General features: G+C 50.1%; 1 protein-coding gene across 2 annotated transcripts in view; it reads left to right on the top strand.

Annotated features, from left to right (window-relative positions):
• The first annotated feature begins 2,201 nt into the window (after positions 1–2,201).
• CFAP91 (cilia and flagella associated protein 91) overlaps positions 2,202–14,743 on the top strand; it is a 32,799-nt gene continuing 20,257 nt past the window's right edge. For both annotated transcript variants that reach the window (XM_061549681.1, XM_061549680.1), the window contains exons 1-10: positions 2,202–2,499; positions 4,856–4,932; positions 5,519–5,631; positions 8,125–8,193; positions 8,291–8,347; positions 9,372–9,541; positions 9,777–9,954; positions 10,673–10,830; positions 13,415–13,618; positions 14,465–14,580. In XM_061549681.1, coding sequence (XP_061405665.1) covers positions 2,448–2,499; positions 4,856–4,932; positions 5,519–5,631; positions 8,125–8,193; positions 8,291–8,347; positions 9,372–9,541; positions 9,777–9,954; positions 10,673–10,830; positions 13,415–13,618; positions 14,465–14,580 — 1,194 coding nt within the window. In that variant the 5' untranslated portion in view covers positions 2,202–2,447. The remainder of the gene's footprint in view (positions 2,500–4,855; positions 4,933–5,518; positions 5,632–8,124; positions 8,194–8,290; positions 8,348–9,371; positions 9,542–9,776; positions 9,955–10,672; positions 10,831–13,414; positions 13,619–14,464; positions 14,581–14,743) is intronic.

Below are 14,743 nucleotides of genomic sequence, written 5' to 3'. Positions count from 1 at the left end.
GTTCTTTCGGTAAAGTCACGTAGAAGGGAAGTAATAAAATAATAAAAATAAAACATAATAAAATTATTCTCACGACGTTTCGGCCACAACGCAAGTAGCCATTCTCAGGTGAAAACCAGGTCTGTCGAGGCGACAGCGTCTGAATGAAACAGCACACGCGCTTGGAGCATGTATATAAGCTGGGTTGGAAGGGGGGAAGAAAGGGGGAGCCTTGAAAACAGAATATGCATATCAAGAGGAATTTAGCATATTTATGGGAATAGTACCATTTATGCCCGTGCATTATGCAGGATTAGCAGCATCAAAGAGAGGGGATAGGAGTAGCATTAATGAAGGGAATGAGTGTTAATAGTATGTAGCTGCAGTAACTAAAACCACTACGTAAACAACTAAAGTATAAACTACATATTATCATCAATATACTAAATATACTCTACAATAAGCTGAGTTACTAACAGTAAGTAATACATTACAATTCGACGTCGTAAACAAATATATATATTTTTTTACGACGTAGAATTCTACGTCATAAATAGTACTATTCCCATAAATATGCTAAATTCCTCTTGATATGCATATTCTGTTTTCAAGGCTCCCCCTTTCTTCCCCCCTTCCAACCCAGCTTATATACATGCTCCAAGCGCGTGTGCTGTTTCATTCAGACGCTGTCGCCTCGACAGACCTGGTTTTCACCTGAGGACGGCTACTTGCGTTGTGGCCGAAACGTCATGAGAATAATTTTATTATGTTTTATTTTTATTATTTTATTACTTCCCTTCTACGTGACTTTACCGAAATAACCAAGAAGATGAATCCCTGCAGTCACGAAAGAAGCTTTCAATCGAAATTTATGATCTTTAACGTCAACTGTGAAGCAGACATTGGGCATGTTTTACAGTTAATAGACCCGCAGTATTAATCAGGACGGCCGCTGGATTCAAACCGTGAAACCTGCAACAATCAACGAACGCGCTACCGCTGGGCGGTAGCACTGGGCAGTGAAGGTCGGTAAAGCGGTGATCGTAAAGCATCGACGTGGGAGCTGAGAAGTACGGTACAACGTTGATGTTTCTGCACTGCCCTCTGTGCAGCAGGTAGCCACAGCCTCTAACGCCTCTTGGTGGATGGTGATCGCCCATCCCAGCACCGTCCCCGCCCCTCTGACCTCCCTCACTCTCCACCTTCCTCTCTCTCATCTCCCCCTCCTCCTCCCCCCCTCCTCCTCCTCCCCCCCTCCTCATCCCCCCCTCCTCATCCCCTCCTCCTCATCCCCCCCCTCCCCCTCCCCCCCTCCTCCTCCCCCCCCTCCTCCTCCCCCCCTCCTCCTCCCCCCCTCCTCCTCCCCCCCTCCTCATCCCCCCCTCCTCCTCCCCCCTCCTCATCCCCCCCTCCTCCTCCCCCCCTCCTCATCCCCCCCTCCTCATCCCCCCCCTCCTCCTCCCCCCCTCCTCCTCCCCCCCTCCTCCTCCCCCCCTCCTCCTCCCCCCCTCCTCTCCCCCCCTCCTCCTCCTCCCCCCTCCTCATCTCCTCCTCCCCCCCTCCTCCTCCCCCCCTCCTCCTCCCCCCCTCCTCATCTCCCCTCCTCCTCCCCCCCTCCTCCTCCCCCCCTCCTCCTCCCCCCCTCCTCCTCCTCCCCCCCTCCTCATCCCCCCCTCCTCCTCCCCCCCTCCTCATCCCCCCCTCCTCCTCCCCCCCTCCTCATCCCCCCCTCCTCATCCCCCCCTCCTCCTCCCCCCCTCCTCCTCCCCCCCTCCTCCTCCCCCCATCCTCCTCCCCCCCTCCCCTCCCCCCCTCCTCCTCCCCCCCCTCCTCCTCCCCCCCTCCTCCTCCCCCCCCTCCTCCTCCCCCCCTCCTCCTCCCCCCCTCCTCCTCCTCCCCCCCTCCTCCTCCTCCCCCCTCCTCCTCCTCCCCCCCTCCTCCTCATCCCCCCCTCCTCATCCCCCCCTCCTCCTCCCCCCCTCCTCCTCCCCCCCTCCTCCTCCCCCCCTCCTCCTCCCCCCCTCCTCATCTCCCCCTCCTCATCCCCCCTCCTCATCCCCCCTCCTCCAGATCCCTCCCCCCCTCCCCACGTGATGTCCCCAGACGACACTCGCCACCTGCCCCCTTCCCAACCCCGCCCCCTCCATGCGAATCGAGCGTCGGTCGCGCAATATGCGCATCACGTGACTCAGGCGTCACGTGATGCGTAACCCTGGCGACGGACGCGCAGAGCGTTGGAGGCGATACATTGCGACGTCCTGCGACTCTCCCCGTGACTCTCCACTCCTCGTGGCTCTCCCCGTGACTCTCTCTCTACTCCCCGTGACTCTCTACTCCTCGTGACTCTCCCCCCACTCCCCGTGACTCTCCCCCCACTCCCCGTGGCTCCCCCCCTGGTCCCCGTGACTCTCCCCGTGACTCTACCCCTGCTCTCTCTACTTCCCGTGGCTCTGGGGAGCGGGGGGGTCATGGCGGTCCGAGCTCCCCCAGCAGCGGCCAGGAGTTTTGACTTCGCCTACGGTGAGAGCCGCGTCTCCCCCTCCTCCTCCTCCCGCAAGCGCCACGGCCCCTGCTGTTGCCTCCAACACAAACCTCACTCGTCACTAGCACTGTGCCCTTAGCAAGGACCACGTATACCGTAGTCGTTTAGAGCAATTAACCTTATTCACAACACAGGCCAGAGAAGTACACTCCCAACTAGGGTTGTTTGAGTTGTGTTTTGCATTACCGGTAATTATCGAATGAAAGCCTGCGAAACCCGCGCGTACTGCTTGTGGTGTGTGAACATCGCCACTGGGGAGACAAAGGCGGCCGGGCGTGGTGCTGGCCACCCACCCCCTCGTGTGCTGTGCCGGCCTTCATAGGTGCTCGCTAACAGCACTTGCCCCCTACAGTCTCCCAGGCTACACGGGGGATCTTTGTCTTTATCCTGTGTGTGTGGGGGGGGCAGCGACTGCGCAGCGATTCGCGCGCTGCGCTACGAACCCGGCGACCAGAGTTGGATTCCCGCTCACGGCCACCACCCGTGACGATTATTTGAACCGGTCCTGGGCCTCCCCTAGGTCGACTCAGCCTCAAACGAATAACTGGTGTGGTGTGTGAACATGCCACTGGGGAGACAAAGGCGGCCGGGCGTGGTGAATCAAAGTCCCGGGCGAAGCTGGGTAGTAAAGCTAGTTTTTAATATATACAGTACTGTATAGATAACCCTGTGAGTGTGAGCCATGCGGCTCTTGACTCGGGTGCAACAGCAACAAACAAAAACATGAACAAGAAACATCTTAAAGCAGAGGTGGGACAAAGTCATTGTTATGCAAGTCCAAGTCGAGTCTGAAGTCATCAAATTCATGACTCGAGTCTGACTCGAGTCCAAGTCACATGACTCGAGTCCACACCTCTGTCTTAAAGTGACTACACGCAACAGAAACATCCAGGAAAAAATATCAGTCTTCCAGAAAAAAACACCGCATTTCAACGCTGTGTGCAAAAATTTCAGTGGGTTGCAAGTCAAACAATAACAACCATAAGACAATTTAGATTAAAGTTATCAGGCTAACTCTGTACTACCAACAAACAAACATGGCTAAACCAAAAGTTTTCAAAATCACCTAAATAAATCTATAAACACAATGTAACAGTGATCATAGGAACTGTGATTCAAATTTAACTATAAACGAGATACATAACATGTACGACCAAACTTTGCAGCCATAGGTGGCTGCATGTGTCACTCCATAACAGCAGGAGTATCAGTAGCAGTATCAAACATTTCCAATACACCTTTAAAGATCAGCACACTATAATGAAAACTCAAGATCGTACTTTTCAGCGGTCATCTGGAACGATACATTTGATTTCACGTCATTCTGAATAGCAGTGGCAGCTCGGGGTGGACAACTCCTCTAGAGCAGTTTTGAGTGAAGATCTCACAGGTAGTGATCCAAGTTGCAGTTTATTGGCGATAGCATTCCAGACCCTGGGGGTAGCAATAGCAAAGGCCCTTCCTCCAGAATTTGTACGGCAATAAGGAATGTGAATCTGGTAAATGAGCGAAGACCTTAGGTCACATTTGTTCTTCGAAACAGTGAGGAGATTCAGCAGGTAATCTGTGATATTTTTTGTAAGTACATCGTACATCGTACTTACAAAAGAGTCGACCAAATACTAAAGCCTGAGAGCGTCCTCGATTGGAGGCTGCGGCAGTGGCGCGAACGTGACATTGTCGGGGCTTGCACCTTCTAACCGGTAATCGGTTCTGAGCACGCGTTGCCCTTTAACAACCCTGCAGACACCACACCACTCGCCCAGTGGCGGCTGGTCTGTATGGGGTGTTGGAATGGCATCCTGTCTAAACATTTGCTTTGACATTTATATGCTATTTATAAACAAGTATTCATCATATACAGTATTACTATTGTCAACAATATGCATGTCCTGGCCGACTGCCGGCTGCCGGCTGCATCTCCACCTCCACCCCTACATTAAATGTGTGTGGATGTTGCGGGCCGTAGACACCACAACTATCACGGGATTTTGTGTGCAACAAATAGACCTTGAATTGAGCAACACTGGGCAATAGAAAGCATAACACATGAACCAGGGAGAAAATACAAATCAGAGACATAACGGGGAAGTAAATGGGCTTGGGCAGAGCTCATCGTTAGAAGGGATGATGGCTGGTCATCGAAACTAACAATGGAGTGGAAGATAAAGGTGGAAAACACACCTGCGGATGTACGCTGGAGAAGGAGCGATGCCATCCGTTCACGTGTTGAAGTGAGATGGATTGTGGCATCGCAAGACCACGAGGGAGGGCGATGCCATGGGGCCATCATGTTATTGCTGGTGACATTGATATTGTTGCTTTTCTTCACAGACCCTGTTTACACACTCTCCAGCGAGAGGGACCAGGCTCGTGTGCGACTCGTGGCTCAGACAACAATGCAGACACTAGTGAGATATCAACGTTCAGAAAGCAATACGAACTCACTCACCCATACACGAAGTCACTGACACTTGCTAGTATAAACATTAACCATGAAAATTATCACACATTGTGCTTGTCTGTCTTTCAGCCACTCCTGGCTGTGTGTTAACATCATTAACCCCCATTCGGGTATTACAAGTCACCTGAAATTACGATCCCAAGGAGCCACTTTAATAAGAAATTTGGTAAAGGATGTAAGCAAGGCACGTGAATGATGAGCTTTGCCGCATTTCTTCACAAATATTTATCTGCAATGTGGACATAGGCAACACCAATATTATGTATCTCCTTTTGATAAAGAGTCAAGGCCAAAACAGCCTGGGCCCTGGGCCCCAAGCATTCGCAGACATTACCACGATTCTCCCAGATCTTCTTTCATTCAGAAGTGCCACAGGTTTTATCTTATCCTGCCCACATCGACTAGTCCATTCTTCACAATGACGAAACCTGAAATATGGATAGGCCAGCCTGAATATTAACATACCCTAACTCACCTACACGCACACATCAAACTGCGTCACTATGTCAGTATGTCCTCACTGCTGCCTGTAGGTGAAGGTGCCACACTATGCCACTATGTTCAGCTCCCTGCCGCACCGGCCTGCATACTCACTTCGTCTGGAGGCCCGTATCCCGCAGCCTGCTCTCCTTATGACGGCACATCGGTGAGAGATCTTACGGATGACATAGCATGAGGGATATGCATGAATGAACTTGCATGTCAGTTGTGCTCTATCACATAACGAAACGTCTCAGAGTGCAGAGCCCCTATTGGAAGCTGTTCCAGTATAGGACAAGGTGACTCAGTACCCGGCTTAGCTATGGGCATTAGTCTACCATTAGGGAGCGACGATTGCCAAGTGAGTGATTTGCAGGTAATTTTCAAATAGAGGAGACCCTTGGATATTGCAGGGGTTGCGTTCTTGGAAAGTGCCACGAAAGCCAAAACCACAATAATCAAATACTAATGCCTTAATTTTTGGAGCTTTCGTGACTGCAGGAATTATTCTTTGGTTTTAGACAGATATCACCAAGATACATAGAGAGAGCAACCCAGGAACATAGAGGGGTGATCGTCTCTGTGGGGTGGCCTTAAATAGATAGAGGGGGGGCGGAGGCAGAGAGAGGGAGGGGGTAGGGAAAAAAAATTACATGTCAATGAGTACGACGGGAGGGCAAGTAAGGTAAGCAGGCTTAGAGGGAGACAGAACACACTAAATTAAATAACCTAGCAACATTTCGATACATAACATTTCGATACTTATGCTAGGTTATTTAATTTAGTGTGTTCTGTCTCCCTCTAAGCCTGCTTACCTTACTTGCCCTCCCGTCGTACTCATTGACATGTAATTTTTTTTCCCTACCCCCTCCCTCTCTCTGCCTCCGCCCCCCCTCTATCTATTTAAGGCCACCCCACAGAGACGATCACCCCTCTATGTTCCTGGGTTGCTCTCTCTATGTATCTTGGTGATATCTGTCTGCTTACATGTCTGTCTATAGTTTTCTGGTTAGATTCTATGTCGCTATTTCATTATACCTGATGATGATTGCTTGTGTTGCAATCGAAACGTCGTATGCTATTATTTAATTTATTCTTTTATCTTTATATGTGACTTTACCGAAAAAACCAAAGAATACTAATGCCTTAACTAAATAATGGGGTTAGGTACACGGGTACCAAAAATAGATCTTTCGAGATTTAAATAAGTACTGTACAGTACTATATGCTAAATTAAAAAATGAAATAAACATGTAAAAACTCTATGCTAAAACATTCCTCGACAGTAAATAGTATAATGACTGAAACACATTCCTGCGGAGGGGGCTGGTAGGAACGTTGGCTAGGGTCAACGGCGGCGTGGTGTATTCCGCAAATATGGCCGACTGTGAGGGCGGGCACAAGCCGGCGTGAGTAGGTTAAACGTTGAGTTTTGTAAGGGCACCACGGGGTGACCAGCCCCTCCCCACCCAGCCCCACCCCTCCCACCCCCCCACCCAGCCCCACCCTCCCCACCCAGCCCCTCCCCACCCTCCCCACCCAAAGCCTCCCCACCCAACCCCTCCCCACCCTCCCCTCTCCACCCAGCCCCACCCCTCCCATTTTTGGATGCAGGACGGACGGACAAAATAATCCCCTGTGGGCTGGTGTAACCAGGAGGTTCCTACCAGTATAAATACTGTACTTACCGATGATGATGGTGAACAAAATAGGGGTGTGTGTGTGGTTGTCCGCGAGTGGGGAGCGGTAGTGTAGTGGTTAGCGTGCTTCGCTATGAAGCCGGTGATCCGAGTTCGATTCCCACTCATGGCCAACACTAGTGATGATTATTATATGAACCGGTTCTGGGCCTCATCCAGGTCGACTCGGCCTCAAATGAGTACCTGGTGTGGTGTGTAAACATCGCCACGAGGGAGACAAAGGCAGTCGGGCGTGGTGCTGGCCATCCATCCCGTCGTGTACAATTCCGACCTTCATAGGTGCTCGCTAACAGCACTTGACCCAACAGTTTGTTAAGGCTATACGAGGAATCTTTGTCTTGTCTGCGAGATGCTTACACGGCAAAGGTTGAGGTGCGACTGACTTGCCTCGCGTCCCTCGCCCGCCCCACACCATGGTATCAGCCACCCAACACCATCACTCTAAAAGCTTCTGGAGTGATACTTCCTGTGTATAACTGCAAAAAGCCAAAACTAAACCCCGTGATAACTAAATTGTTGTTTAGAAAGGTTGCCTGTGATAGGTTGAAACCATTAATGATAAACCCGCGATATTCAAGGGTCTCCCGTATTTGCAAATTTTAACTGAGATTGACACCATATGGTATTAATAGTGAAGGAGGGAAACCCAGAGAACCCAGAAGAATCTCATGCACAACAGAGGGAGTACATACAAACTCCATACAGAAATGCGCCCGAGTCGGGAATCTTGCTGTGGCCCCGGGTCACAGCATGTTTTCCCTGAGTATAACGGCATGTTCCTGCGCCAGTGAAACTTGCCAAATATGGTTTTCCTCTTATATGTTATGTCCAGCCAGTGAAACTTTTTAACTCAGTAGTGGGTGAGTTTCTTTGATGCCATTGGAATAGAACAGAAGTCATGTGATGTGCGATATTGTAATACCTGCCGGATTCTGGTGGTGTGAATTCTGGGCCTGCAGGCCAGGGAGAGAGACTATGTGCGGCAATGAGGAAGTGAGGGGGCGGAGCCGATATCGATTCTTTCAGCGGTGAGGATCACAGCAAAATACACACACGTACATGCGCAATGTATTTGTGTGTTGAGGTGTGAGTTATGGTGTTAACGTGGTGTTGTGTTGTTTTCAGGCCTCATATTCCCTTCCTGCTGTCACATCCCGTAGAGCTCATCCTGCAGCAACCCCGGTGAGTTCTGTGTGTATGGTAAGTGTGTAGTGTGCTTCTGTGTGCCTTGAGAATAATACACACATTTGTAATGCGCACTTGATTCAGAGGCACGGGAAACTACAAGTAAGCGGGAAGGCAGCAAGAGCCAGCGCCAACAATTTCCCAAGCTCTGTGGCCTATTTTGAGATGTTTGGCTAACAAATTAATTTACACGTGGGAGGAAGCCGTGTCTGATGATGTGTTCTGGGTCCTATATTGGAGTACCCGGAGAAACCCAAGTGTGCGAGGGGAGCAACACTTCTATCGCCATATAGTTGGAAACAGATGAAGATTAATTTAGTTGCTGTAAATTTCGATTTAAAGCTTTCGTGACTGCAGGGATTCATATTCTTGGTTCTTTCGGTTACTTGCTGTACTTCCATTTCCCGGCAAGCCAGGGTATGGTGAACGCGATGCCCATGGGAAAGGTGTTTCACGACATTTGTGTGATCCACTGTCCCTCACTGCCTCCACAGTGCTGAATCAAGGCACCATTGTATAGCACTGGCGTCCTGTGAGTAATGGTATTGGGGAAAGGCTGGCATTTGTTGGCAATAATCCAGGCAGGTTCAACCTGAGCAGTAAGGACACAGCAGACGTTTGCATGCATGGCTGGTGACAATTAAAATCTAAATGTTACCCTTCTACTCTAAAGAGAGGCCACTGCCATAAACAAACCTATGACATTTTATTTTTCTAATGCATTGTTTGTTGAAAATGTGGTGAGATTTTTGGTAGTGCTTAAAAGGCTGGGCATGAACACCTGCAGTGTAATTGTCAATAATGTCAGCATGGATCATTAGCATTAACTCTTGGAATGTATTTTATGAATATGGTGAAATTCCTCTTGTTTATGACTAAACATAACTTATATTATCCATGGCTCTATAGGCTTTTCCCCAATTTGCTTTACTTAGAATGCATCTTATGTTATTTTTCTGCACTACTTTCCCTGTGGCTTTCCCCCATGTCCCTTCCTTGTGCTACCCTCCGTGGGTTGTAGGGCGGTGGGCGAGGAGCATGGCGTGGCCAGAATCCCTGCCGTACGTTCCGTGTCTGTTCAGACAGATTTCAGGGACAGCGAGACTCAAACAGAGCCGTTCTCTCCTCCCTACACCGTCCCACCCGGAGTGCCAATGCCAGAGATCCTCACATTAACCGCCCTGACACACGGTGAGAACACAGGCCCACACTGCTCGACCCAGCACACTGTATTACATGCATACACCACACAATCCAATTCTACACACCACACCCCGCCACGCAACATACCATCTCACACGAGACCCCACCACACCACACAACGCTACGCATCGCACCACGTGCTCTACTATACTGCTCACCGTGGTACATCACCCAACACGCACACCACCCTGCACCGTGTGTGTAATGGCCGTGGTGTTCACAGAGCGAGGTCTGCCGGCGGGGTTGGCGGAGGTGGAAATGATCGAGCGGCTTCGGGCTCGGCGAGCGTGGGAGGAGTCTCTGCCGTCCTTACATGATGCGGAGCGGAGAGACCAACGAAGGCGACTCATGGAGGAGGCCGAGCGAAGAGAGTGGGCGTTCAGAGAGAGGGAGATCCACCTGTGAGAGACAGAGACACGCGGAGACACTTCGACACGCGGAGACACCTCGACACACGCAGAATCTTCAGGGAAACGGACACTCATATGAGATACAGGCACATGGGGTTTCAGGAAGGCTGAGATCTGAATACGAGAAATGGAGGCACATGGATACATATGTGGGATACGGAAACACGCAGGAGCACGTGGAGTGAAATGGGAACATGCAGAGAGATGTGCCGCATGAGGGGTACGTGGGAAACAGCAGAGCAATGCAGAGTGCTTTGTGGTTAATAATGATGATTAATTCATTTTTGATACAGCGCCCTTAACGCCGAGGTGTCTCAGAGCGCTTTATATGTAATAAGCAACTTGCATCATATCAAACATTTGAAAGGGCACCACAAGTGGCAACTCTGTGGGCACAAGGTGACCCAAAACCTGGCCTGCAATCTGACGTTAATCTGCCAGTAGGAGGTGATGATTGCTACGTGTAATCCCAATTGATTCATTTGCAGGTAATTTTATAATTTGGAAAATGTGGACCATGGTGCTGGCACACAATGGCCTACTCTTGCGAATTACATCACTGGATCTTTAATGTACACCGTGAAGCAGACAGTGCGCAGTATTTTATGGTTTATAGATCTCAGCAACTTCTAGGGCGGGCATCAGAATTGAATCACGAACCTCTGCAACAAGTGGCGAATGCTCCACCGCTGGCCCTTGTCACATGCAGCCTACAGGAGGAGCGTATGCGGGTGTTGGAGGAGTTGTTGTGGCGCCGTGAGCATGGCCGGGCCAATGCGATTGCCGCTCAAGTGGATGTGAAGAGACGCGCCGAGGAGGAGCTCAGACGCGAGGCGCAGGACGTGATCCGCAGACAACACCTGCGCTGTGAGAACCCTCGCCCACACGGCCAGCAGCGCCATCCCTCACTCGTGTACTCGCACGTGTGAACCTCAATACAATTCATCACTCATCCACTGATGCGCCCTTGCACATCCACACTTACTTGCCACTCACCATCTATTCTCCTCATCGTGGTGGATTTCAGGTTTATTTTACAGAACCTCTTAAATGCAAACACCTCTCAAGACACTGCAAAAAAATCAAGACTTGCACATTCTTCTTCTTTTTTTTTGAGGGGGAGTGTTAGATTATGCTGATATACATTTGGATAGATTAACACGGTCAGTCATAGGCTGACCGATTTAAAAAAAAGAGTTGGGTCTGCTGTGTGGACAGCCAAAGTGTGTGAATTTTATACTGCAGAGGCAGTAGTTTTCAGGTTTTAAGTTTATTTTGTTTAACCAGGTGAGAACTATCAATAGTGTTATCAGTGATGTGAGTGGTTATCAGTGATGTGAGTGGTTATCAGTGATGCGAGTGGTTATCAGTGATGTGAGTGGTTATCAGTGATGTGAGTGGCTATCAGTGATGTGAGTGGCTATCAGTGATGCGAGTGGTTATCAGTGATGCGAGTGGTTATCAGTGATGCGAGTGGTTATCAGTGATGCGAGTGGCTATCAGTGATGGGAGTGGTTATCAGTGATGCGAGTGGTTATCAGTGATGCGAGTGGCTATCAGTGATGCGAGTGGCTATCAGTGATGCGAGTGGTTATCAGTGATGTGAGTGGTTATCAGTGATGCGAGTGGTTATCAGTGATGCGAGTGGTTATCAGTGATGCGAGTGGTTATCAGTGATGCGAGTGGCTATCAGTGATGTGAGTGGTTATCAGTGATGCGAGTGGTTATCAGTGATGCGAGTGGTTATCAGTGATGCGAGTGGCTATCAGTGATGCGAGTGGCTATCAGTGATGGGAGTGGTTATCAGTGATGTGAGTGGTTATCAGTGATGCGAGTGGTTATCAGTGATGCGAGTGGTTATCAGTGATGCGAGTGGTTATCAGTGATGTGAGTGGTTATCAGTGATGCGAGTGGTTATCAGTGATGCGAGTGGTTATCAGTGATGCGAGTGGTTATCAGTGATGTGAGTGGTTATCAGTGATGCGAGTGGTTATCAGTGATGCGAGTGGTTATCAGTGATGCGAGTGGTTATCAGTGATGGGAGTGGCATTGAAGGATGGGCGTGGTGGGGATGCAATCAAGGAGGGAGAAGGGATTTTTAAGATGGAATTGGTGCTAGTCATGTCAATTAAAGTGGACACATCACAGAGATACAATCCGCTGCTGCTGACGCGGTTGTCTGGCTTGACCACCTCAATGTGAAATTGTAGTTGTTGCTCTGCCTCTACATCAGCCATACAAAAGAAGAAGAAGATTGGTTGGAGAATGTCCGGAGGTGGTGGGGAGGCAGTGAGGAAAGGACCGGTCATGGGGTGGAGGGGAATGTAACTGTTTACTCAACCATTTGTAGTGGCATCGTGGGATGCCACTGCATGATGTGTGAGCCGGGCTGTGTGAGGCACGATCTACGATTCTACGGCATGCACACTCCGGACAGCCTGCACTGCGGATGCAGTACCGGCCCTAGCGGGGGCCAGCTGAGATCGCCAATCGAGGATGGATGACATTACACTTCACGTTCATGGCACTCTGTGTGAACCCGGAGGCCTGGTGACCGGAGGTACCAGCCCGGGGGCACCCAAGGAGGGGGCTGGGGGAACACGGGACCAGGACCAGGTCCTTCTGGAAGGCTCGAGAAGGTGGGCGTGGCTCGGGGCGGAGTGAGCCTCGCGACGGGCAATAGAAGCCGGAGCTCTGAACGGGTCGGGCGGCTGTAGCAAGAATCAAGACTCAAGTCGTCACCGAGAGAAGACCTGCCCGACTACGAGACCCGGACCCGAGCCAGGGTCTGGTCTGGGGTCGCCACCCAGTGTGTGCTAGAGTTAGTTAGCCGGAGGGGATACCTCCCTAGGTGAGCTGGTGAAGGGGCAGATATACCCCTTCGTGTCTGGGGCTTGATTGTTAATAAACATGTTGCCTCTAAAAGCCTCCATCTCCCTGGTGCGAACCTCTACACATTTATTATAAGTTCACCAACACTTTTTAGCTCACCACTCACTCACCCACTCATTTATACATCCAATGAAAAGCTAACCCATATATACCTTTCACTCATCCGCTCTTTCACACAGCACTTATTTACTAACCACTCAATTACCACTCACTATGCACTCAATAACCACTCATTTAATCATCTCTAGGCCATCATTCAATCGCTACTTAGATGCCACTTACGTACTCACCGACTCACTACTCGTCATCCTCACTAACCATTTACTCTATCCTACTGCCTAGCCAGGTGGCTCAGCGGTCTTGCCAGATGACTCAGTGGTGATCAGTCTATGGATAGATTCATCGCTGCTTCAGGAATGTGGAATTTTGCACCACTGGCTCAGGGCTGTCAACTGAAGATGAGCACTGCCCCAATGCTCCTTTGAGCAGGAAATCACTTGGACTTTTTGTAACTATTTCCTCATTACTCACGTATGGTGTGGCTGCGTGGTGGGTACAGCGGTGCGCAAGCTGGTGGCGCGTTGGGTGCGAGTGGTGGAAGGAGCCGCGCCAAGCCGAGACGTTATTCACGATTACACTGACCCTGCGTCACGGGCGTTCGCTCCCCTCACTCGGCTGGGACAGTTCACCAAGACCCAGCACGGGCATCCCACGGAGAAACAAGGGAGGCAGGTTCAGCCCCAGCTGCTCAACTCCTACCATGGTAGCCCACATGCCACGCAACACCACACTGCACCACACTGCACCACACTGCACCACACCATGCTAGACTGTACCGGGCAGAGGTGGTGCACACCTGTCATCCAACACTAGAGGAGAGGGTTGGTGGATCTCCACAAATGTCGTTAAACATTCTGTGGGCTTCGAGGTCACCATACCTTGGGATTTAAAGAGACGGCGGTACAGCCAGTGGATTAATCTCCATCTGTTTCCATATGTATGGATTGTTGCTCCCCTAGCAAGCATATATTTTCTCTGGGTGTTCTGGATTAATTCCTCATGTATAAACACTCATTAATTAGCTGAAAAATCTTGAATTCTAGAGGGCCACACAGCTAGGGCAATTATTGGTAGTGCCAGCTCACTGCGTGGCTGCCTTCTCTAAGCCCGTGGTTCTTTGCACCTCCGAGTCGTTTTCTCCTGGAAAAACTGTGTGGTGCTGTACAAGTCTAAATGATTATTATTATTATTTTACTACACCATGCCAAGACATTGTATGCTACACCAGTATTATGTTTTATTTTTATTATTTTATTACTTCCCTTCTACGTGACTTTACCGAAAGAACCAAGAAGATGAATCCCTGCAGTCACGAAAGCTTTAGATCGAAATCCAACTATACTGTACCACACTACACCAAGCCATACCATATTTTGTGTTCTAAATGTCTCAGTCTCTATACCCTCTCATGTCCCATTGTGCTCCCATGTGTCAATGTGTCACCATCGTGTCTGTCAAGCTTGGTGGAAATGGAATTGTGCATGCCACCATCCGTGTGTCTCCATAGTCGCCTGATTCTGTCTCTCTATATCTTTTGTGTCTCTGCCAGGTCTTCTGGAGCTGGAATCGTGTCTCCCAGCATCCTTGTTCAACGTCCGTGTGTCTCAGCCGAAGATGGACCCGCGGGCTGCCCGTCAGATGGCTATGATGGATGAGGCCTACAAGGTGCCATGGTCTCCCTGACTCGCGCTGCTTTCACCATTTGCCCGACTTTCCCAGACTCTCCCTGCTACACAACAATGTCTTGTATCGCGTTTGCTCATTTCTCACTTTGCCACATGTTGTTGTCTCTTTCAGGTCTCCTGTCCCTGTGTCACACCATAACGGA

Source organism: Lethenteron reissneri, chromosome 11 (genome assembly GCF_015708825.2).
Source record: "Lethenteron reissneri isolate LAM-NWPU_2019-01 chromosome 11, ASM1570882v1, whole genome shotgun sequence".
Classification (NCBI taxonomy): Eukaryota; Metazoa; Chordata; class Hyperoartia; order Petromyzontiformes; family Petromyzontidae; genus Lethenteron; species Lethenteron reissneri.
The sequence above is the reverse complement of the archived record's forward strand: the minus strand, read 5'-3'. Positions and strand labels throughout refer to the sequence as shown.